Source organism: Sceloporus occidentalis, unplaced genomic scaffold (genome assembly GCF_023333645.1).
Source record: "Sceloporus occidentalis isolate IW3139 unplaced genomic scaffold, rSceOcc1.0.p SCAF_13, whole genome shotgun sequence".
In the NCBI taxonomy this organism is placed as follows: Eukaryota; Metazoa; Chordata; class Lepidosauria; order Squamata; family Phrynosomatidae; genus Sceloporus; species Sceloporus occidentalis.
Window position 1 is genome coordinate 4,294,995 of NW_028316993.1, and position 25,016 is coordinate 4,320,010.

Genomic DNA, 25,016 nt, shown 5'->3' on the forward strand with positions numbered 1-25,016 from the left:
GCTACAAAGGCCTAGTATTCTCTTTAGGAATCTTTAGGTCTTTCAGTGCAACTTTTAGTTAAAGTTGACCATAGATTTGCACTGGAGGGCCTAGATGTGAATAAACAAATCCACAAATATCAAATCCACAAATATAGAGGGATGAGTATACACAACCACAACCATAGTAATACTGCATCTCTTCTGTGGATCATGAAACTCTTGAAAACATTTAGCTCCAGAGACAAAGGAAATCTGAAAGCTGATGGTTTGTCCATTAAGATGTAGCCCCGGTGACGCAGTGATTAAATGCCAGTACTGCAGCCATAGGTTGTGAGTTTGATCCCAGGGCTCCAAGGTTGACCCAGACTTCCATCCTTTCGTAAGTCAATAAAGTGAGTACCCAGCTTGTAAACTGCTTAGAGAATGCTGAGTGCACTGATAAGCGATACAGAAATGCACATGCTATTGCTACTGCTATTAAGCTGAATACCACACAGGTATCTGGGGTGTGTTGGAAGGTTTTATTAAAACAAGTTACACGCTGGATGATGCTGGCGCTGTAGAGGGCATAAAGTGCTATAGGAGAGAATGGAATGACAGTGTGCTCACTGCACATCTTCAGCGGAAGTCACTTTAAGCACAAATGCAAAACTGTCCCGCCACCCCCAAAAAGAGGCAAATGGGCCTGCTGGGCCAGGGAAATAAGCAGCGACAGAACACACACACCCACAAAAATAAAATTCCCTCAAGAGCAATTCTGTACAAGGATGTGCCGTAGAAGTCTGCAGACACTATACTAAAAGGAAAAAAAGCCACCCATACCACACAACCATACACACACACACACAGGACTCCCCATCCCTCTAGGCCTCCAAGAGCTTGCCAAGGAAACGCAAGTTGAGGATCTTGAGCTGTTCTTCCAAGTCCATGCGGACAATGCCATCTTCTCCATCAATGCTTAACAGGACACCAGTGGCTTCTCGGTCTTCTCCCAAGATGACTTTGACCTGCAAAAACGAAGGAAGGTAACCCATAAGATTACTGATCCGGAGATTGTGTGTGGGGTAGGAAGTGAGGAAGAGATCCCAATCGCACTGGTCCAACTGTGAATGAATCAGACATAAATCAGGATTTTCTGTGCTCCCCAATAGTAATTACTGATGGTTGTAGAGAGGCAGGCAGCAGGGTCTGTGTTGCACAGGTGGAACTGGGGCTACGCTCTCATTGTCTTAAGCTAAAATTAACAGTAACTAAGTTACTGCTGAGGAAGGAGATTTCAGCCAGAGGGTGTTGAACTTAAGGAAGAAAGACAGGACACCAAAGAAAGAAGTGTCAATGATGTCAAAATGGGGGATGAAAGATAAATCATTTAAAAAACAAAGAAAAGAGATTCCGTCTAAATGTTAGCAAGACCTTCCTCACAGTAAGAGTTGTTCAACAGTGGAACACACTCCCTTGAAGCACTACATTGGAAGTCAAAAGGACTTAAAATACTTGATCTTTCTCCATACAGGGAGTTAGGACCTACCCGCCCCCAACCACCAGAAAAACATTCAGAAAAAAACCCTTTCAGCCCAGAATGCAGCAGCTTCTAAATTCTTAGCCAATTCTAGCAACCACAAGCGCTGCTGTCCCCTTCAGAGACTCTGCCCAGCAAATCAGGATGCTGCCATTACCTAGACAAGGGTTGGGTACAGTGCAGCTCTCCAAATGTTGTTGGACTGCATCTCCTATCAGCCCTAGCTAGCACAACCAATGGTAAGGGAGGCTAGGAGATGCAGTCCCACGATATGCAGAGGGTCCCACCTCACCCATCCCAACATAAAATGGGATTTGCCTGTGGAAGATGTGGAACAGGGAACATTCCAGTGACAAAATTCACCAAATAAAACTAGCAAGAGTAACTCAACGTCAAGAGAGGAATGTAGGATGCCCTATACACAGTCAGACCATTTGGGGTCCATTTCACCAAACATTGTCAATACTGACTGGCAGCCACAGCTTCCTAGGGTTTCAGGCATGTGAGGCCAAGTGTGTTTTTCCAAGAAATCTCTCCTTCCCATTCCAACATACCTTATTGTTCTTAGTTGGTGTGACAGGCTCCAGATGCTCACTGGAAATGCTGACCACCTTCTCACTGTCCTTCAGATAGACTGAGCACATCCCACCCTGCCAGGAAGAAGAGGAAGGAAACAGGAAGATGACCAGCTGCAGGCATCAGTGTTTGCCAAACCTTTCTGATCCTGGAAGCTGGTGAAGGGTTCCCCACTCTGATCCTGGATGGGCAGACCATTGGCTCTTACTGATCCTCCAAACACAGTATTTGTGAGAATACATTAAAAACTAACCCGGTAAATATTTTTTTAACCTTTTAATAGAAAACAACCCCAGGATGATGTTTTGTTGCCTTGAGACGAGGTTTAATTGAACATTATGAGCCACTAAAGAACAGTTCCAGATGGGAAAATGATGATGACTGAATGTATTTCTGGGAGTGACTCCACTCTTACTGGATCTGAGCACTGGAAAGGCCTACTGCCAGTCATCTCCCAACCCTCTTCAGCCAGTCCACCCACTCCCTCTGATCAAGCCACTAGCACATCTGGCTGTCCACTTACCGTCACGCTGCGGATGACTCCCGTCTGCCCCACGACCTGGCTGTCCAAGTAAGTATCGCGTACTTTGACCTGGATGTCAGTGGTGACCCAATCGCTGGAACTCTGCTCGATCCCAGAACCAGGGGTGTGAGGGTTGTAACCTCCAGGAGAGGGAGCACCTGGGGTCATAGGGCTGTAGCCCACAGGGCTAGGACTAGGGCTTGCCTAGAGAAAGCAAGAGATTGGGGTGGTGGTACAAGAAACAATGGGGAAGTCATTACATGATCCAGGCTGGCTGATGGTAGAAGACTGGGCTGACGTTTCCCAGATGTGACTCAAGGAACCCTTTTCAACCTCAACAAGCTCTCCAGATCTTGCCCCTGCCTATCTCTAAGGATGGTTCCTCCTTTCCCTCCTGCTGCACATACCAGCAACTGAACACCTTAAAGTGTTTATCTGAGGAAACACAGAAACATTCTTGGTAGCTGCCCTCTTGGTTTAAAATTTCAAGCTCACTCTACCTTGCCTTTTACACTTAGTTCTATTTTAAATAGCAAAACTTCAACCATTTAGTAATTCAAATCCACAAAAAGAGCCAACTGCTGACCCAAAGCAAGACCTGGCTATCAAAGATCACAGTTTAAACATTTCCATGGCCAAATATTTTTTTGTAGTTTATTCAGCGGAGGCAATACGCAGCAAAGTGCAACAAAATCCTACATATCGTTTAGAATACCTGGTATGCCATTGGCGATGGTGTTGGATGGTAGCTGGCTGGCGAATGGGTGTTCTGGTAGCCTACAGGACTAGGTGCCACTTGATGGAAACTTTGAGGGCTGGGACTTGGCTGGTAGGAGCCTTGAGGAGATGGGACAGCATATGGAGAAAACTGGTCTGTGTTATACCTGCAGCAAAAGAGAGGGTTTTGGTCAGGAAGGAAGGGATTCATGGGCCCTGTTGCCCATCTTCTCTCCTCAGACTAACACAAATGAAAGGGCATGTTTTGCTCTTCAAAAGGAAAGCACAAAGGAAAAACAATACAGTGAAACCCAGAAAGAACATAAAATCATAACCAGAGTGGAGCATTGGGTCTTCTGTTCCTACCCACCCCCATTCTAGCTCTGATGTACTCACATGGCTGGGGTGCCAGGGGTCTGAGGGTTGTAAGGCGGGTTAACCTGCGGGGAAGAAGGATCGGGATAGCCAGGGGTTTGTGGGTTGGGAGTTCCTCCGTAGCCTTGTGGAGAAGGAGTGGGCTCATCATCAAAGCCATAGTCAAACTCTTCATCCGCTCTGGAGAGGAGAAGAGAGAAAAAGAGGGGTCAACCTGGCCCTCCCAATGACCTTGCACTCATCCTTCCTTTACTGAGTGGCACCAACCTGGAGGGTGTGTTGGGATTGTTGGGGTCCCAAGCTCCACTCTGTGCGGGTGTCCGACTGCCATCGTGCAACGGCGTTTGAGAGCCATAATGTGGAGTCCGGTTGCCTGAAAGACAGACGCATGTCACACAATGCAAGGTTAATGCTCAAAATCCCACAGCTGTGGAGTGGGGAAAGCTGTGCCACTAATGCTACATACTAGCCATTCAAACCCTGTTGTTGGATTGCCTCTTTTATAAAATTCCTCACTGGTTTTTAAAATCATTATTACTGTGCTCAGTTTATGAGGGGTTTGATCTTCCCTGGGAATCCACACTCATTGGAAATGTCAATTCAGTCAGCACCATTAACTACCCCATCCAGCTTTTAAGCTTTCCAAAAGTGTTGTTCCATCCTGCCCAGAACATATTTTCATGCAGGGAAGCTAGAAATTAATTTTAGTTGGAAGAGGTGGGGTGGTGATACACCAGAAATGTTCCCCTGCAGACCCTTCCATCACTCACCATCATGCAGTGGAGTCTGGGAGCCATACATGGGTGTGCGAGACCCTGAGCCATACATTGGGGTCTGAGAGCCATACATTGGTGTACGGCTGTGAGCGGAGGTCATGCCGCCTGGTCTCCTTGAACCACTACCAAAGCCAGAGGGGAGGGAGGGAGAAAGTGCTAGTTAGAATAGTCACAAGAGCAGGTGCGTTCCCGTTTTCTCTCTTTTTTCCAAGAGAGGACTGTGTACATCCCCGCACAATAGCCTACCACTATATATCTTTTGCACAACCTCAGGCATTCCGCCCCATATCTCTAAATCCTGCCCCCCATCCCACTGCCACCCTGGTGGCTCTTACACTGTGGTGAGACGCTGCCGGTCTACTGAGATGGTCTGGCAGGTGGAGTGTAACTCCACACGGGCAGTGGATTCCGTGGCATCTTTGACCACTCCAATGTAGCCTGGAAGAGACATGAACATTTCAAGGACCCTGAAACTTAAAGTGTCCAAGGGCACTCAGAGGCTTTCTATCCAAGTGTCTGGGAAACCAAACCCAGTCTGACATAATTAAGGTACCAATGTGCTAAAAAGGCAAGTGGAAAACTACTGGACCTCTGAGTAATTGTTTAGTTGCACTCCAGAAATGTGAAAGGTAAAGAAGCAAACAACCAAGTAGCAGAGAGTATAGGACAGACCATCCAGGTAGCCTTCACATCACCCCAAAGTGGGAAGTCTTACCTTTGTAGGGCCCTTGGGAAATCCGCACTGTCTGCCCAATGAGGTCATTGTCTCTGCGCCCACGACCTCGGCCCATGCCACCCCCGCCAAAATCACCACGTTGCCCTGAGGAAGCGAAGAACAGATATGTAGCCGAAAGACAGATTCACACTCAAACATCTCTGAGTATGGTAGCTTTTCAGAGCATTGGAAGTACAAACATGGAATATTTGAGATGATGTAACAAAAATATCTTTCTTGCTGTGAAATCTTCCAAGCATGTCCCCATCCCTGCCCCTCCTTTTTGGGAGACAGATACAAATAGATTGGTGTCCCTGAGATATTGAGGATACCCACTGCATTATACCTAATGAGAGATATTGTTATAGTGGTAGAGTGCATGCTTTGTATGTCAAAGTTTCCAAGTTCAGTCCCTGGCCCCTGGCACTGAAGTAAGTTCTTTTCAGCTTTATCTTAGGAAGGTTTCATTCTTCTAGGGAAGGTTTCATTCTTGGGAAAGTTTCATTCTTTTGGCCTCTTTCATTTTGCCTGCATTTATTCACTAACATTCTTTAATTGGGTAATGCTGTCATTGATCTACAGCCTTGTTTTTGGCTGGTGTGGAGACAACTGATGCAACTCAGTTCTCCAGGAGAAGACAATCTTATCCTGACTCACCTCCAGCACTGGGATGCATCGGACTGTTGATACGAGGACTCATAGGTGCAAAGCCACCAATTGTAAAATTTGTGACATCCCGAGGCTGCAGGAAGGAAAAAGAAGTACAGTCAAAACAAGAACACACAACTGCACCTCACAAGACAGTCTAGGAGTGGGAGGATCTTGCCTTACCTTTGAGCCTCCAGCCAGAACCAAATGACGTGTCTTACACACAAACATGCCTCCATTTTCCACCAGCTTCTTGCAATGAAGAAAAGCAAAGCTCCGAAACAGATGCCGTATCTCCCCCTCTCGGCCCTGGAAAGAAGGGAAGCAGCAAGAGAAGTTCCAAGTTAATACAGCTGGACACGCAGGATTCCCTTACTAGCAACTCAGCTTAAGAACCTCTTCTATCCCTTATAAAATCAGAGAAACCATGTTTTTTAAAATATTAATACTTTGAATGCTACGTGGATATATGGGATAATGAATTACCCCAGAAAGTTTTGGCTATTGACTGTTACAGAAATATAAGAAAGACAAAGAAACAGAATGTTGTCCTTATGATTAATTACTTCTACTGCTCATGAGGAGGATGCAGCAGCTTTTTGGGTGTTGTTTCTTGAGAGAGATGTATGTGACCCATAGGCCACAATCCACTGGAATGCTCTTTGACCAGTACTTGCAGAGAAACACTATGGTACCAGTTGATTTTGTGGAATGAAACAGTGCTTGTTCTCACTGTGAATCCTTTTAATCTACTTAGGCCTGAAACACAGTTCCGTTACGGAATCAGTTGGAAAAATGTGCACCAAGCACTGGACAAAGGCGTGCAATCAATGTCCCCTCAAAATAGGAAGAGTAGGCAGATGAGAGGTTCTTGAGAGGTTTGGACCAAAAAGGAATAAAAATCAATCCTGCCCAAAAGAAAACAGAAAAACATCCTTAAGGGTTTCTGATCTGAACCAGTGAAGACAACCCTGAGAAATGGAATGTTCTGGAGACCAAGCCTGCTCCTCCACAGAACTAATGCCACATTTGGGATACAAAAGGCAGGGAACCCAGCAGCAGAGGTGCATTTCACATAGGTCATCTGAACACTTATTCATCTTGTTACCAGTGAGCAAACACAACAGAGCCCAGCCTGCCCTGCCTCTTACCGAGTGTGGCCCATCTATGACTTTCACAATGTCCTTCACATGGATGTTGTTCTGCTCTGAGTCCAATGCAACTGCAAATCGGTTGTCTTTCTTCCGATTCACTGCCTGGTGCCTGACTGTCACCACTTTGCCATACATGTTGAGGACCTGGAGGGAAGAGGAGACTGCTCATAGATAAAGAGTAATCCTTCGCCATCTCTCCCCAGAAACTGCCAGCAATGGTTCTGGGTTTGGAAACTGCAAGAAGGAAGCAGAATGGAACAACACCAAAGGTAATATTCTGATATTAGATGGATGTTTTCGCTTCCACCACCCCCACCCACCCCAAAAAGCAAGCTTTCCCATTTCTCCAAAATACAGAGAAAGCAGCCCTAGACTTGATCAGACTATTTGTCAGTGCAAATGAAAGTGCCTACTCCTCAGACTGGAAAGTCTTAATCTTGGATGTTATTAATTGCCATCAAGTCGTCTTTGATTTATGGCGGCCCTATGAAGGAGAAACCTCCAAGTCACCCTCTTATCAACAGGCCAGGTCTTCAAACTCCAGGAAACCAGGGTTTCCTTGATCAAATCAATCCACCTGCTATGCAGTGCTTGTCTTTTCCTACTGCCTTCCACCTTACTAAACATTATTGCCTATTCTCATGAGTCAGCCTCCACTGAGCCATCTTAGTTCAGGCTTTCCCAGCCTGTCCCACAAGATGTGTTTGACTGCAACTCCCATCATCTCAATCAACTTTGCAGTAGCATCTGGGTAAGATGAGCACTGTAGGGCATGGAGGGCATCTAGTTGGAGAAGGCTGCAGATTAACTCTGCTTTTACTGCTAAGTAATCTTAATAATATGTACCAGAGATTCCAGTAAGGTGGGGGGGGGGGGGGGGGGGGAGAAGGAACAGGACACACAAGTGAGCCTAGCTTTGGTGCAAGAAATGAAAGGCATCAACAGTTTTAAGAGTGGGGAAGTAGTAGAATGCAATGAGTGTGAACCAACACACACAAACTCTCTTGGCCAAGCCTCAAAAGGCAGCATCCCCCCACCTGGAATGTCTCCCGTTCCAGCCGGACAATGACCCCAACCGTCTGTGGATCCAGCTGCACCAGTTCTCCCCACTCATGCTGTCCGCCCACGTCAACGCCAGAGGCTGTCTCTGAGCAGAGCTGAAGGTCCCGGGGGAGGACTTTGAGCTGTAGGAGATGAAGATTGAGTGCAAGACTGAAAAGACCCTTTCCAACTTGGAATCAGGAGCATCTATATAAACAAGAACTTGGAAAGAGGGCATAACTATGCTGGTTTTACTTTCAAAGGCAGTACTGAGACAAATCAGGCATTCCTCAAGTGCAAACTCTTAACTCTCAAATAATGTGCTCAACCCATACTGACTTTATAGCACAAAGTGCCCTCAACCCCTGGCTGAGACTCAAAGTATTATGTACTGGTAGAGAAAGGAACACACTAGCAAGTACTGGGTGAGCAGTAAAGACTGGGAGTCCAGAAGCCTGGGATCTCTGGGGCATAAAACAGAACTCCTCTAGGACAAACAACTAAAAAGGAAATTGGAACAGAGTAATTAAAAACTAAGTGATAAAAGGATCAAATAAGCATCAGAGTAATGTACACACCAGGAGAACACAGAGCACCAAGAGAAACTGGCATGGGGAGAATCAGCTGAACCCCTCAATTTCATTTTTTTTCACTGTTGGAGGAAAGCACACTTCTAGCCCACATGGTGTGAAAATATGTCAAACAGTGTGCAGGCAATGCTCAGAAGTTCAGGAGGCTTGGTAGGATCTTTTCTTCTTATGGTGGGATGATATATAACCTCTCCTCACTGACTTGAGAAACAAGTGGGAGATCAAATTCAGCAGTGCCAAATTGGCAGAAGATACCAATTTATGTAATGTGTAGAAGTCAAAGAACTATTCTCCAGCAACCTTGCCTTGGGCCAAAGGATCTTGAGGCCCCATAACAGGGCAAAAATGAGAGCAGTGCTTTCTTTAAAATGAAAGTTGAAACTTACAGTCTGCAAAAACCTATCAAGATTTTGCAGTGCCCTTTGCAAACTTGTACTTCTCCACAGGAAAACATTTACATGACTTTGTTCAGGATGGCAAAATATGACAGTTTTCCGCACGTTCCAGTACTGACAGAGGCCATGGAGGCACACGTGTATATGCCATTACAGTCCCTACTTCATCCTTAAAACTGTAGAGGCTTTTCATTTTCACCCCCACTACTCACCTCATGCATTGTGAGGTCAGAGAAGAGGATAACAAAGTTTTCCTCCACACGCACAATCAGTCCCGTGTCACCCTCAAACCGTCCAGCGATCACCTTTACATGGTCCCCCATTTTGAAGTACTTGCGTAACTCTTGGGCTGGGAACTCCAACATGTCCTGGAGAGAAAGACCCACAATCTTTATGCATATGAAAGCTATGGGCAGTACCAAGTATTCTGCTCATAAGAGTACTTCCCTTCCTCCTTCTGCTAAGGAAAATCTTCCCTCCATGTTGGAGCCCACAGTTCCCTGTCAAAACTGGGATAAGATTTTGGGCAGCACAGAGAGTACAGGGAGGAAGGATGTTCTGCCAGTGCAATGTTGGATGAAGACGCATGATGCCAGAGGTTAGCCAAAAAGACTGTACCTTGAGGTCTTCATGCTTTGGCATGATGGTGATTTTGTTTCCATCCACGCTCAGGATCTTGCCCTGCAGGTTGATCAACTCCCCTTCACACACCTCCACATTGTCACCAGGCTGGAAGTTGTGTTCCCGTTCCTTCCCTAAAGCAGCCAGAAGAGAGACACAACAACATAAAATCTTTCAATTTGCTTTTGTTGTTGTTGTCATCATGTTCCTTCAGGTCTTATCCAATTTATGGTGACCCTAAGGTGGACCAATCATGGGATTTTGTCCAGAAGGGAGTTGCCTTTGCATTCCTCTGAGGATGAAAGAATGTGACTTGCCCAAGAATTCAGAGTTGAAAATGTGATGGCTTTGACAAGATCCAGTATGCCTATCAAAAAGCCTGAGAAATTGGTTGTCACCTTGGCCAGGAAAAGCAACCCCTAGAAACAAGTACCACATGGGTAAGAAAGATAGAAAAAGCATTAAGACTCATCACCACCATCTTACCTGTGCTCTCTGTCACCACTTCCAAGTCAATGCCTTCTGGTTGATCTTCAAATTTCTCCAGCTCAGACAGAGTGGGCTTCACTCCTTCTGTGATCTGATGAGAAAAAACAAAAATATCCATATCCAACTGGGAAAAACAGAAAAAGGGTACAGAGCAGACTCAATGGATGGGAAACTAGATATGGCTCTACCATAAGCAACCCTAAAAGGTTTCATAACCTTTCCAGGGTCTCCTTGTCGAGCACATGTACCAGATTAATTTATGAGCCCAAGAATGTTGTTCCACTGGTCAGAACTGACATTGTTTCCCCCAGCACAACTCTATGGTCAGCATCTGCCAGAAGTTGACCATACAGTTGTCTAGAGAAGTGGATGTTTAAATGCCAAGAGAAATGTTTTTTCTAGGAACCTCTAGGTTCTCCAGCACAACTCTATGGTCAACGTCTGGCAGAGTTGTACTGGAGGACCTAGAGATTCTTGGAGAGAACCTATTAATCAAACCTATAAATAACCAGGTCCAAAAAAGTGAAAATTGCAAATATGGAGGGCCAACTGTATTTCAGACTCTGAAAAAATCCAAATTCAAAACACTCCTAGTTCCAAGTATTTTGGATAAGGGAAACTCAACCTGTGTAGACCTGGAACCTAGTATTTATGGTACCATCCATAAAAGCAATAAATTTCTCTCCAAATCCCACCCTCAAGTTTTCCCAATCCTTACCACGGCAGACATAGCAAAGCTCTTGAAGAGGAAACCTTTCCGGCTGTAACGATTGCCTTCAAAGATGAGGAAATCGCCGTCGGAGGCCACATCGCCACCCAAAGACCTGGAATGAAAGAAAGGGGAAGACTTCAGTGGTAAGCATGGCCATCAGTGGTAGTTGTTGCTGGCAGCAGGGCACTGGGAGGTCTTACTGCCCCAATGGAAGAGGGCAAGTGCTTTAAGGTGGAGAAATAATTTCAAGCCACAGTGGAGATAGTTGAGCAGCCTGGCACCAGTTTCTCTGTCATGCAGAACCTGTTCTTGTAACTGCTCAGTAATATTATAATCACAACCCATCATTAAAAGGACAAAAGCAGTAGGGAATCAAGATAAAAAACAGCTCCTAGACACAAGAATTCTGGTACAGTGTGTGTGCATAGATATACAATTGTATACACATACTATAATTGCTCAGCTGACATGAATTCTATACCTGGTGCTTCTAGTGTCTCCTCAGAACCAGTCTCCATTCAAAATCACCAAAACCTGGATGTGACCTGATCCTACCCCAGGCCCTGTGAAAAGCACTCACCTAATCTTTTCGACATCAAAGAGACGCTGCGGAGGACGTTTGAACCTCTTTCGTTTGGCGAACCAGTCTTTCTGCAATGAAAAAGGAGATGAAGCAACATGGCTAATGAAGCTGGGAGCCCTGCTGCATCTTTGCTGCAGCTTCCAGAATTAACGTACCTCGCCAGGGATAGGATGTTTTAGGGAGGATTTAAGGAAAGGCATCCATCTCTAGAATACCACAAAACAGAATCAACTGAACATCACCCTATACAGGCATCAAAGCCTGAACCCACTAAGTTAAAACGAGGCACTATTTCCTTTCTCAGACTGTCAAGTGAGTCCAGTTTGAGCAATCAGCCAGAAGCAGCATGTTGGTAAAATTAGGAACCAGCAAAACCATTACAAAACAAACACTGTCTTTAATTAATCTTGCCAACTAACCAGACTCATATGGGCTTTGATGCGGTCAAAATCAATACGTGGAATCATCTTCAATGAGATCTGATTCTGACTCGGCTCCACATAATCCACCTGAGGAATAGGAAAGGGATACAAATAGCATCAAGGAGTGTCAGGATTGCAATAAGATGTAGCTTCGTCTGGTTCAGAGTTTGGAAAAATGAAAAAAAAAGCTGAAGTCTTAGCTCACCTGAGCGATGTCATCTTTGTAGATGCCCCTCTTGAGACAGACCCATGATTTGGGTTTCAGGTTAGTCACCTCCTTCACCACCTTTAGGACATCCGTCATCTCCTTGATTGGCACCATCTGCTGGTTCCAGTAGCCCATCCGGAGATTGCCCACCCCCTCAATGGCCTGCTTGACGTGTGTCTGCTTGTAGGCTTCCACATAGATGTAGCCCTTCACGTGCTCAGGGGCAACCACTGACTTGATCTGCAAAGGCTGTTGGGGTGGAGGAGGCGATTTGTTTATTAAACATATTTGCCAATCGCTTTTTCTGCCCACCAGTTTCCCAAACAAGGCACTATGAAACTCATAATATCCAAGAAATAATTTATACCACCAAAGAACACAAAATTCTCCAGGGTATGGAAGAAAGCTGAAAATAAACTCTGTTGTTTGTACCAATAAGGACAGGACTTTAGCACACTACAAAGAACCACCCAGCTTTGGCACAACAGCCCAAGAGATGCATAGAGGATTTTATCATTCTCTCACTTTCCACCAAACTTACTGTGTCAGTGAACTGGTAGGCGATGAACTTCCTCATCAGGGCAATGGCTGTGGCTCGCTCCTCTCCAATCTGGAGGGGAGAGAAGAAAACATTCCAAAATAGCATTGGAATGAAAAATGATACGCAATGGCAAAGTGGCTCCCATCTGACATAAAGCTGTAACAATCTGGCAAAGGCACCGTCTAGCTGAGTTTCAAGTTCTGTGGCGTTAATGTGGGTCTTACCTTACATTTCACGGTCCAGAGATTGGGATCCCTGTATGGAGAAAGAAGCGACACAAGAGTTAGTGTGCAATGTCCAAACATGTGCTGACTGTTCTTTACAGGCGTCCTGAGATCTCTTGGCCAGTGTCCTACCCTTCTGACAATCCAACTCACTCTTCCTCATAATTTCCTACTATCCATGCTTGTCAGCCACAGCATCAGTTAATCCTCTGTCAACCCACTTTTTCAGGTGATTTTAAAATGTCTCTGTTTCTCTCTCCTCCTCTCACTTTCCTCCTTTGTCCTCAGTTTACTTCAACTGCTGCAAACTGAATTCAAAGTGCAAAAGTAGTTTGTACTCAGTTAATTTAACTGTAGGGAGACTAGGCAGGCAACTCTTGCCTCTTGTTACCTGGCCACACCCTTCTGATATTCTCTGACTTGGTTCAACCACATCTGTCCTAGTTTTCATCTGTGAAATGTTGGAGGGCATACTACCCCCTACGCCTCACAAAAACAGTTCCTCTTTCTGGCAAAATCAAACACCTGAGAATACAAGGTCCTTACTTTACTCCAGGTAGTAACTGCTGTTGTGTGATGTCATCAGAGAGTTCATCGGAGCCACCATACACGCTAAAGAAACAACAAGAAGAAGTCTGAGAAGTCTGGGGTAGGAAACAATGCTGGAAAGCTGGCTGTCAAGACATTAAGAAAGGAAGTGCAAGAAAGAAGTTGCATACTCACGTCTCACCCACTGAGGATTTGGCATATTTCTTCATGTAATATTCACCCAGCTCCTCTTCTCTCTGGTCCCTGTGGAAATTAAAGGGGAGCAGAGGAAGGAGAGAACAGCAGTAAGGCAGTGGATTGTATCAGCTAAGGCAAAATACTTTGCCCTGCATCTGGAGCAGCAGAATGGCTACAGGAAAGTGAGTTAGGAAGTTTCAAACATAATTTCTGCCACCTGCAATTCAGATATAAAACTGGTCAATCTCCTGTACTGTTCTAAGAATTATTGAGTGAAAAGTACTATATAATTAGCAATTATGAGCATCATTATGAGTCACAAGGTGGCTAGGAAAAAATGGTTCAATTGTATGATTTATGCAGGGAGACACGTGATGCTCAGCATCTAAGAACTTGCAACTACTCAATCTTTGCTACTCATCACACTATACTCTCTCACACACACAAATAATGAAGACAAAAGTAGGAAAGGCTGGTTTTTCCCCTTCCTGTCAGGAGCTTAGCTTCAGCTATATCATCGCCACCACCAAAAAGAAACACTGAAATGTTTAATTTGTTACCTCCACAGGTTCTGCAGTCTCCGTGCTCCTGAGCGATCCTCATCCAGGACCACATTGTCAATATTGGATGCTAGGAAAAGAGACAGAAGTTGGTGACATGGGGCAGGCAAAGGTACAACAGGAAGCTGGTGGGCAGTGTAGCTCAATAAGGCTGAGAGAGAAAGTTCAGAACTGCAAACAGTTTCTGGACTGGAAGTGTTAGCAACTCAGGACATTCCACTGCCCTCTGATAATTCTATTCTGTTGGCCAGTGAAGACCAGAGAAAAGAAGGAAAGGAGAAAGAAGAAGGAAAGAAGAGAGATTGCAGCCCTTGCTGTGTTTCTGCCATCTTCCACGTACCTGTAGCGACCAAGCAGAGTGGTTGAATATAGTGACACCTTTCATTCCCCACCGCCCCTAATCCAAAGGACCCCAACCCCTGGCTGAAAAGAAGCAGAGAAGGAAAGCAGCTGGTGAAGAGGAAAGGAGCTGGAATGGAGAGGAGAAAAACAAAAACCATTCTTACCTTCAATTTCTTCTGCTCATGAAGAGGTGGTGGTGGGAGGGCGGACAGTATGAGCCAAATAATACCATCAAAAGCAACCACAGGGTGGGGGTGAATGGGGAACAGAAAAGCGGAAGAAACAAAATTAAGATGTGGCACAAACCAAGCAAAAGCGAATGAAATGCACGGAAACTCAAAAAAGGGAAGCCACCAGGACAGGAGGAAGGGAGTACTAGCAAGAGGCAGGAGCAGCCACAGGGTAATAATGGCTGCATGACCCAGGTGTGGGAGCTGGTCACAAACTGAGGCCTCTCGCCCTCTCTGTAACTACTCTGTTAGTGGGTCTTTATGCATTTTGACAACGGCTCCTTTATGATTTCAGAAAACAGTCCCAATATTAAAAAATGTGTGAAACTTCCCTAATTTCACCCAATTTTTTTTTAAAAAATGGGAATAAATATTAGCTTTATAGTCTGGCCAAAAAAAGTTTAAACGTGTGTTCACATCTCAAGAGACATCGGACTTTCAGACTTTGAGAACTCTCCCAGACTTAAGTGCATTCAAGACAAAAAAAAGTTGCTCAAAGGATGTGTTATCCCTAACCTTGTAGGATGATACAAGTGTCTCAGAACCAGAAAATGTCTACCTCACCAATATGGGGATCCCTGCTGAAAAGTTCTGTGGGTCTTTAAAGATTGCATGGTCCTGTATTCAGTTACATCCAGATAGCTGCCCAAGAAGGGCTGGCCTTACCTTTCTCCAGGATGTCCTCAGCACCATCTTCCCATTGATCTTCATCTTCATACTCATCATCCACATCTGGAGAAAAGAGAAAGGGAGGGGAGAAAACCCTACATGGTAAGGAACAGCCAGACCAAGACATCATGTCTCTCAATACACTCTGAAATTCCCAACCAGAGGAAGAGTAATTGAAGGCTGGCTGAGAGGGGACTTTTTACCAGCTTCATCCAAAATAAAGCCTCCGTGTCTGGGCTTCTTTGGACGGCGGTCATCATCCTCTTCATCTTCTTCGTCATCCTCTTCTTCCTCCTCCTCCTCCTCTTCTTCCACTTCTTCCTTTTCGCTGCCTACGGCACTGGCACGCTCTTCTGCCTGTATGTTTATTAAAGGAAACCGTCTGTTCTTCAAAGCACCTCACTCTGTGTATCTCTGGTTCATTTTCACAGAATGAACACTGCGCTTAAAAAATTTCTTGGGGAGAAGGGCTTCACTCCCCCACTTTTCACACAAAGAAATGCTATTGTCATTTTTCAGAAGGTGAATTTAATTTTCAAAATTTGAGTTTCTTTCGTCAGACGAATCTCATTAATACCAATACTTCCAAGAACACCCTCCAAGGGCGATCAATTTTTGACTGAGCTGCCTTAGTTTGACTGTTTGATGAAGAAAGGGATGGTGTACCCTACATTTTCTGTTGGCAGTGCACAAAATCCTGTTGATTAAAATTTGATCTATATGACCATGCTAAACTAATTCTAATTTCAAGACTGAAAGACAATCATTTTCATAGAAGAAAAGGTTGATTGTGGGATTATACTTTGGATTGGTCCAGAGAAAGAACTTGTATAATTCTCCCTATTTGTTTGTTGCTGTGTGCCTTCACGTAATTTCTGGTTTATGGTGACCTTATCACAGGATTTTCTGGGGATGAGAGGTTGTGACTTACATAAGGTCACTGTCTGGGTTTCCATGGCTGAGCAGGGAATTGAATCCTGATCTCCTGAGTCGCAGTCCAATGCTCAAACCACTATTGTGCTGGCTCTCTCATTATTACAGTGTACTTATCAATTATTCTTGGGTGCACTATGGCAGTATTGCAACACTTTTTATAAGAGGCAATATGCACCATACCTTTAAGTGCCCTGGCCATCCCTACTCTGTTGAAGCATTATCTCTGCAGAGAAACTGCAGACAGTAAACATAGTCTACAAGTTATTACTGGAAAGCACTGAATTTTGATGTTAGTTAACTCAGAATGGGTGAGAAAATTTAGACCAACCATTGGGAGGACCAAACATTGGCAGGAACTTCCTGACAGTAAGAGCTGTTTGACAGTGGAACACACTCTCAGAGTGTGGTGGGGTCTCCTTCTTTGGAGATGGCTGGATGGCCATCTATCAGGGGTGCTTTGATTGTGAGTTCCTGCATGGCAGAATAGGGTTGGATTGGGTGGTCCTTGGGGTCTCTTCCAACTCTGTGATTCTAAACCTCAGTAGATATCAAGTGCCCACTGTATGTGGAAGTCACTCCAATGAAGATCATAAACTGGTCTGTGAGACACCTTGAAAAGCTAGATTGTGAAAAGGCAAGATATGTCGCATATACTCGACTATAAGTTGATCTCATGTATAGGTTGAGGGTAGGTTTTGGGGCCAAAATTATGGATTTTGGAATGACCCGTGGATAAGTCGATGGTGAAACTTGGAGGCTCCTTCAGTGTGTGTGTGTATTCATGTGGCAAGAGGGACGCTTAAAGAAGCAGCAAACAATCACCCACGACTCTTTCTGCTTCAGTGTTTCAGAGTCCTACGACAGCGAGGGAGACGGAGAAGAGAGGTGTCTGTGTGTGTGTGTGTGTGTGTGTGTGTGTGTGTGCAGAACTCTGAAACAAGCCACAATCAACCATCCATGACTCTTTGTGCTCAGCTCAGGAGAGAAAGAAACTGCTCTCCCCACTGCAAGGGCAGAGAAATCTGAAACAGCTGCCATTGCATTACCATATTAACCCATAAATAAATCGACACAGGATTTTGGGGTCAATTTTTTGGCATAAATTTTCCAGGTATAGCTGAGTATATCTGGCACATCTTTTTAAGTAAACACCCCTTCCCAGCCCAGGTAATCCGCGCTCAAGATATGCTTCCTTGAAGTAGGCAAGACACACTGCTTGGTGGCGCAGCATCTCCTCTCCTCCTCTCAGCCTCACCTCATTCTCCTCTGCCTCTTCGGGTTCACTGCTGTGTTCGCTATCATCTTCGGAGAAGTTGCTGTCCTCACTGTCAGACATTTTGACAGAGTTCTCCTATCCTGCAGAGAGATACGTATCTTAATTTTGAAAAAGGCAAACATTATAAACACTGTTCAGTGTAGATTTGTGAGTGCTGTTGGATAAGTTCCCAGACTCATTGCCAATAGCAGAAGGCTTCATGTGCACTGGAGAAATAATCCAGTTTGACGCTGCTTTCGCTGTCACAGCTCCATCCTGTGGAATCCTGGGATTTGTAGTTTATGGTGCTCCCTGACAGAGAAGGCTAAATCTCTCCCAAAACGAGAATTCCCTAGAATTCCATAGCATTGAGTCATGGCAGTTAAAGTGGTGTCAAACTGGATTATTTCTGCTGTGCAGAAGCAACCTTTGACACCACTTTAGCTGCCATGCCTCCATCCTACAGAATCCTGATAAGGCACCAGCCTTCTTTGTCAGAGGGTTGCAAAAACTACAATTCCCAGGATCCCACAGGATGCAGATACAGCACTTAAAGCATTGTCAACCTGGGTTATTTCTGCAATGCAGATGTAGCCTATGTATACAAAAGCTTAGGCTACAACATTACCATTAAAACAGTGTCAGACCCCATTCTCCCTACAGTGTAGATCTATGCCTGGAAGAGTCTTAGCCATTTGCAGGAACAAAGCAAGGAAGGCTTGCAAAACTGGAACTGGTTGGATATCCCCACTAAATCTGCCCCACTCCACACAACACTTCTCCTGCCCCTATCATCCACACAGCGAGATGGTATAATATAACACATCATCCATACATAGATGAATCACAGAGCTAGTAGGTGCCCCAAGGGCCATCCAGCCCAATCTTATTCTGCCATGTGGGAACTCGCAGCCAAAGCAGCCCTGACAGACGGCCCCCCAGCCTCTGTTTAAAGACCTCCAAAGGAGGAGGCTCCACCACTGTCTTCCACTATCGAGCAGCTCTTACCCTCAGGAGGTTCTTCCTAACGTAATGCAGAATCTCTATTCCTGCAGCTTGCATCCATTGCTCCATGTCTTAGTCTCTGGAGCAGCAGAAAACAAGCTTGCTCCCTCCTCAATGTGACACCTCTTCAAATACAAACAGGGCTATCATCGTATCAGCTCGTAACCTTCGCTTCTCCAGGCTAAACGCACCCAGCCCCCTGAGTCTCTCCTCACAGGGCTTTATTTTCTAATACCCCCAGAGCACATAAGGCTCTCCCCATAGCACTTCTCCTGCTCCCATCATCCACATAGACAGATGGTATAGCACACCATCCACACATCTGGTGGTTCAATACCCCCAGTCCCCAGGAAACTCCCCAGACCATTTTCCTTGCCCCATCATCCACACAGCCGGATGATATAACACATCATCCGCATACCCCCAGCCACCCAGGACCCCTCCACATCATTTTCCTTGCCCCCACAATCCACGTAACCAGACAGTAAAGCCCATCGTCCACCCATCAGGCAGTTTAATACCCCCAGCCCACCCAGGACCCTCCCCACAGCATTTTCCTTGCTCCTATCATCCCCATAAACAGATAGTAAAGCCCATCATCCACAAATGAGGCGGTTTAATGCTGTCAACCACCCAAGACCCTCCCCACAGCATTTTTCCTGCTCCCATCATCCACACACCTATGTAATAAAGCCCATCATCCACAAATGAAGCGGTTTAACACCCTCAGTCCACCCAGGACCCTCCCCACAGAATTTTCCTTGCCCCCATCATCCATACAACCAGAAAGTAAAGCCCATCATCCACAAATGAGGCGGCTTAATGTCCTCAGCCCTCCCAGGACCCCCTCCAGAGCATTTTCCTTGCCCCCATCATCCATACAACCAGAAAGTAAAGCCTATCATCCACAAACGAGACCCAAACCCTTTCAAAAACACCCCAAAGAGGGGATATTGGCACTCAAACCTCGCCGACTCTTGCGAAGGGCCGAAAGGCTCCAGGGCCGGAGGAGGACCTCCCTTTCCCTCCTCGGTCGGTCGCCAAAATAGCTCCCTTACGATTTTAGGGGGGGAAATTAAAACAAAGACCGGCGAAGGAGGGGACGAGAAACAAAAACTAAAACCGGACCAGAAAGGGATAAAGGGGAAAAAGGATAATAGTTCCAACAGCCCTCCCCTGGTTTCCTTACCAAAAACGGCCCAAATCTCGCGGACGCTCGCGAGATTCGGACGAGAGCGGGCAGCGATTGGACGGGAGCGTTTCACGTGTCACCAAAGTGCGTGGGAGGGGAGGGGAAAGAGTGACGTCATTACACCCAGCCGGGAAGAAGAAGAGCTGGCCTCAGGGTGGGAGTCATGTGACCTGAGTGGGCGGAGGCGTTCAAGCCCCGTTGACGTAACGAGCGCGGATTGGTCAGTTTTGGGCCTGAGGTGCTGCTGGCCAATGGGAGCGCAGATGTGGAGGTGAAAGGTCATAACAGAAGTTCAGGGGTTGTTATTATTATATTATTTTATATTATAAATGTATATATTATATTATTTTATATTATAAATTTATATATATATATATATATATATATATATATATATATTTCTATAAATTTATATATTTATATATACACACACACATATATATATATAAATTATATATTAATTTATTATTTATATTAATTTACAATAAATTATAATAAAAGTAATAGTTATTTTAATAAGTATATATATTATACTTTAATTTATAACTTATATATATGTACACATTTATAAATATTAATATTAATATTAATATTAATTGTTTATATATATATAATTATATATATATTATTTATTATTTATATATATAAATCTATATTTTTATTTATATAAATTATATTTTAATGTATAATTTATATAAATTTATAACAAATTATAATAAAAGTAATAAATTTATTTGTAATAAATATATAGTTTATATTTTAAATTATATTACATTATATATATATTGTAATAATATAATAATTATGTCAGTACTTATATAAATATATTATTATAAAATATAATACTTCTATAATTATATTATTATAAAAAGGGGATCTTCAAGATGGCTGAGTGTGGTGGGATTTACCTTATTTTATGGGACTACAACTCCCAAAAGCCCCAGCCAGCATGGCTTTGGTGCTACTCTTTGGGGGATGCTGGGAGTTGCAGTCCCCAAAAGTAACTCTTATCAGGCTTTTGAACAGGACTTTTCACCAAATTTGCACACAGTGATATAGATCTGACCAGATGTCATAACCTCAAAGGAGGATGAGGCACCACAAAATGTAGGACATTAAGGAAAAAAATCATAACTGAACAGGTGTCCTCCTTTTTTGAGCACATGTCATCCATTTCACCTTTTCTGTCCAGGAGGGATTCCAAAATGTCCTCCATTTTGAGCATGACCAGATGTCATAACCATTATTATAATACAATAATATATATATATATATATATATATATATGTTATAGATAGATAAATAGATAGATAGATACATAGATAGAGATGCTGCTGCTGCTGTCATAACCATAAAGGCACCACAATATGTAGGGCGTTCCAGAAAAATGGAGGACACGACCACAGAAAACCTAAAAAACACTTGTATAAGTGTAAATTCATGCTTCTTAAGTCTAAAACGCACAGCAGACATAATCTAGTTTGAGGTCAGTTTAACTGCCTTGGCTCAGTGCTAGGGGATTCTGGGAACTGTAGTTTATTGTGGCCCCAGAGCTATCTGACCGAAAGGGCTAAATCATGTCTCACAAAACTACAGTTCCCAGAATCCCCTAGCACTGAGCCAGGGCAGTTAAAGCGGTCTTGAACTGAACCATTTCTGTTTGTTTGTTCTGAACCTATATTACATTTGATATTGCTTTCTTCACAAAGAACCCCAGGAGGCAGATCTTTTCCATCCAATTTTATTCTTACAACAACCTTATTATTATTATTATTATTATTATTATTAGACTTTATTTATAAAGCACTTATAAATGCGGGCGAAGCATCAGGCATAAATTCTTCCAGAACATGGCCACATAGCCTGAAAAACCCACAAAAAACCCTATATAATTATTATTGTTGTACATTTTATTGTTCTTGTTGTCTCCTCCAATCTCCACCTTTTCAGACTACATTTCTTAGGGCAAGGACCGACCATCCTTGTAGTGTTTACATTGTGGATGCTCAGTTGAGTGTCATAAACACTGAAGGCAAATATGTAAACTGGATAATCATATTTTCATGATGCGACGGATACCGGGAATCCAGAATTAGCAGCCTAAAGGATAAATATATCGACTTTTGTTTTTCCAGCCCACCGGACCGTCTTTCACCTGGAGAAACAATGAAAGAAAAATGCATGCAGATGCAAGAACGGAAATGGCATGTAAAATAAAACAACTGCAATTGCTGGGGAGGAATACAGATGTCTCCGGGGAATAAAATTGTGAAAGGCACAAAGGCCCTGGATGGATGGTTTAGGGAGACGGATAGAAGAGGCTGCAGATGGTAGATGATACAGATGGCAACAACTGTCTTGCGACCTTTAAAACTGTGCTCCCGGGGGACTTTTGCTGTTCTAGCTATAGGTTTTCTAAAGAAGCTGCTGTCAGATGGAATTTTTCCACTGCGGAGATTATAGCTCCAGAAGGAATCCGCATGGAGGAGAAATCCCAAAAGGGCAGCAGAGCAGTTCAGTATTGTAGCTTTTAGGAAGGAACATCTGGCTCTCTTGTTTACACCACAAGGGAGGAAAGTGCATTGCCCCGTTTGCTACATTCTGCAGCGATAAGGAAGCGTAAACACGCCAGTGTCATGCAAAATCATTAAATAAAGGCTGGGGATTTGGTTGGCTATCTCTCTGGGGGGAGATACAGAGTAAATGTCCCGAGCTCCACGAACGGTAGGATGCTCATTCCCTATTTTGCTAGCTGTGCACTTAAGGTGGAGGTGAGCAATGCTTTTGAGGGTGCACCACTGTTTCAAAAAAGCACAGAGCTGGCATAAAATGCCAGACACAAAGAAATTTTAATTCACCTGGTCATTTTCTTGTCTTTTGGTGCTGATATCTAATCATGTCAACCGAGCTGGAATCAAGGTGGAAGTCCAGTCTGCCTGTGTCCATCCGAAAGCATCCAGCATTCAGGATGACTGTGTGGTGACCTGTCTTTTTTGAGGTTTGGTTGGGGAGCAGGGCAACAGAAGTTTCCTGTAATAACAAGACCATAAAATAAGGCTGAGTTTACAAAATCTATAGAGACATAACCGTGTTTAGTCTGGAATATCAGTAGGCAAAGGGGTCTTGTAGCACCTTTGAGATTAACTGTGTGGAAGAAATTGTAGTACAAGCTTTCATTCTGCTTCTGAGGAAGTAGACCAAGTGTACAAAAGCTTATACTGTTCTCTGAAGATGCCAGCCACAGATGCTGGTGCAACGTCAGAAACAAACTCTTCTAGAACATGGCCACATAGCCTGAAAAACCCACAAAAAACTATGGATGCCAGCCATGGAAGTCTTTGACGTCATGCTTATGCTACAACTTCTTCTGCACAGTTAGTCTCAAAGGTGCTACAAGAATCCTTTGCATACTTTGCAAAATCTAGACAGTGCAAACGATATGTAATGCCAAGGTGCATGAATGCAACAAAAAACACACCATACAAAATATTATGACATGCCCTCCCACTATCATGATTTGGCAGGGATAGTCCTCCTTCATCCTCTGTTGTCCTACCTTTTCTGCTGCTTTTAAATTGTCCCAGTGTCTTTCTCCTCCTGCTTTCACCATTTGTCCTCTGTGTATTTCAGTTTCTGCACACTAAATGCAAAGTGCAAAAGGTATTTGCAGCAGGGGTGAGGCGAGGAAGAGTAGAATCATCCCCTTCCCAGTCAGCTCAAGCAAAAGCACACTGCTGCAGCCTCTCTTAGCCTGTCTGTTCTTCAGTTACAACCTTTGGCATCTTGACCACCTTCTGGTGAATCTTGGCCACAGGTTCCTATATTAACAGTGAGCGTCAGATAAAAGAAGTGATACTTACAGTATCATGGAACCAGTTGCTGCTAGGAGGACGGATGGTCTGGTAAAGTGCAGGAAAGTCAGGTCTACTGATGCCATTCTCACTGAAGAAATCTGGTCACGCTTCTGGGCTCCAATCGACTTTGGTTCCATCCTCTCATACAGAGATGTAAAGATCAGCCATTGAAATTGCAGCTGGGCCGATGTTGTTGCTGGCAGGACGTCACCAAAACCTCATCTGTTCTCCAAGGCACCTATTCATCATCCATTCTCCAAGACAGCCACCCATGTCAATTGGCCAGTATCCCCCTAAGCACCATTTTTATGGAGTTCCTGAACATCTCTATGCATTTGTTACACTGCATAAAGAGGGCACAGATCCTTTGACAGCTGAGTCCATGAATTTCCAGCCTCACTAGTAGAAGTCAAGGGAGCAAGAACCCTTGCAGTGCCCAGTGGGCAGCTCATTCATGGTGCAGGGGATGGATAATATACTTTCCTCTGCCTGGACAGAGTTCTACATTTCCACTGGAACATCTCTTGGAGTCTCTGTAAGAAAACCTTCGTGGGCTTTTCGGGATGGGAATGGCAAGGCAGGCACTTTGTGGAGGGCTCGCCCCAGTTCTCCCTTTGCCATTTCTCCCTTATTTGGTTCAGGCGCAAAATGAGCCGGGACAGGATCTCTGTATGCTCCTCTTGTTCTTCCTGGATCACTTGCAATTCCAAGGTGAAGCAATCTAGGTTTTCGGCATAGCAGACCTATGAGACACCGAGTGGTATTGGGTGAAGAAAAGGTGAAATGGCATTGACATTTTACAGGGTTGTAGATGTGGGGCAGGAGCAATATGAGAGTATTGCACTACAAACAACAAATCTTCCCCTCAAAGAATTTTTCCTGTAGTCCCCAAATTTCTTGCATTGTGAGAACCTGGTGGATTCAAGGGCTAAAATATTGGGATGCAAACTTCAGTACCCTGGACTGTGACCAGACTGACAGGTGGGCAGACCAGATGCCCACTGATAATAATGTTAATAATTCCTAGAAAATGTTCTCAGAGGATAAAACAATAAAATCACACACACAGACACACACAGGTTCATATGCAACAACAATATTGCTTTTTCTTCTTCTTGTTAGATTCTATAATATGGATTATATTGCACATGTGTTGCACAAACTGATCTATTATTAATTTCATCAGCCCCAGCCTTGGATAGTTGTGAGGGTTTTGTTTTGGAAAGACAGGGTGAACATCTTGTAACCATGATTCCTCAGTATGGCACCTTTCAGATGTGCTGGACTACAACTCCCACTATGCCGGCCATGCTGGTGCAAGATGTTGGGAGTTACACCCCAACACATCTGGAGCATGCCATTGACTTAAGCAATCAGCTCAAAAAGCCAATTTTCGGAGCAGGTTGTGCCAACAGACCTTCTCACTGCGCATAACT

General features: G+C 44.3%; 1 protein-coding gene and 2 long non-coding RNA genes across 5 annotated transcripts; 1 reads left to right on the forward strand and 2 right to left on the reverse strand.

Moving 5' to 3' along the window:
* Window positions 1-484: 484 nt before the first annotated feature.
* On the reverse strand, window positions 485-19,810 carry LOC149304640 (transcription elongation factor SPT5). Of its 3 annotated transcripts, none has more exons than XM_089479418.1 (30): window positions 19,724-19,810; window positions 17,530-17,630; window positions 15,542-15,695; window positions 15,336-15,401; window positions 14,604-14,615; window positions 14,098-14,167; window positions 13,535-13,603; window positions 13,358-13,423; window positions 12,812-12,842; window positions 12,588-12,656; window positions 12,044-12,295; window positions 11,836-11,925; window positions 11,414-11,484; window positions 10,840-10,945; window positions 10,119-10,212; window positions 9,630-9,766; window positions 9,224-9,379; window positions 8,023-8,169; window positions 6,983-7,129; window positions 6,015-6,140; window positions 5,841-5,925; window positions 5,184-5,288; window positions 4,804-4,906; window positions 4,463-4,590; window positions 3,960-4,065; window positions 3,714-3,872; window positions 3,316-3,484; window positions 2,601-2,804; window positions 2,056-2,151; window positions 485-989 (listed from the first exon to the last, which is right to left on the reverse strand). In XM_089479418.1, the coding sequence occupies exons 2-30, from the start codon at window positions 17,608-17,610 to the stop codon at window positions 846-848; spliced, it is 3,243 nt and encodes a 1,080-aa protein (XP_089335544.1). In that variant the 5' UTR covers window positions 17,611-17,630; window positions 19,724-19,810; the 3' UTR covers window positions 485-845. The 3 variants fall into 3 exon arrangements, with proteins under 3 accessions (XP_089335544.1, XP_089335543.1, XP_089335545.1); XM_089479417.1 differs by lacking the exon at window positions 19,724-19,810 and adding an exon at window positions 19,501-19,715; XM_089479419.1 differs by lacking the exons at window positions 14,604-14,615; window positions 19,724-19,810 and adding an exon at window positions 19,501-19,715.
* Window positions 19,811-19,977: 167 nt separating this feature from the next.
* LOC149304641 (uncharacterized) lies at window positions 19,978-21,968 on the forward strand. The gene is made up of 2 exons (XR_016271916.1): window positions 19,978-20,024; window positions 21,862-21,968. It is a non-coding gene; the product is annotated as an uncharacterized LOC149304641 (long non-coding RNA).
* Window positions 21,626-23,990, reverse strand: LOC149304642 (uncharacterized). Its single transcript, XR_016271915.1, has 3 exons — window positions 23,587-23,990; window positions 22,585-22,756; window positions 21,626-21,881 (listed from the first exon to the last, which is right to left on the reverse strand). It is a non-coding gene; the product is annotated as an uncharacterized LOC149304642 (long non-coding RNA).
* Window positions 23,991-25,016: the final 1,026 nt, after the last annotated feature.

Excerpts from the sequence above, each read along its gene's own strand:
- LOC149304640 (XM_089479418.1), bottom strand. The coding sequence starts at position 17,610 with ATGTCTGACAGTGAGGACAGCAACTTCTCCGAAGATGATAGCGAACAC. Across the intron at positions 9,380-9,629 it reads CAAAGCATGAAGACCTCAAG|GACATGTTGGAGTTCCCAGC; the intron begins GTACAGTCTTTT and ends CTTTCTCTCCAG. Across the intron at positions 5,926-6,014 it reads TTCTGGCTGGAGGCTCAAAG|CCTCGGGATGTCACAAATTT; the intron begins GTAAGGCAAGAT and ends TCCTTCCTGCAG.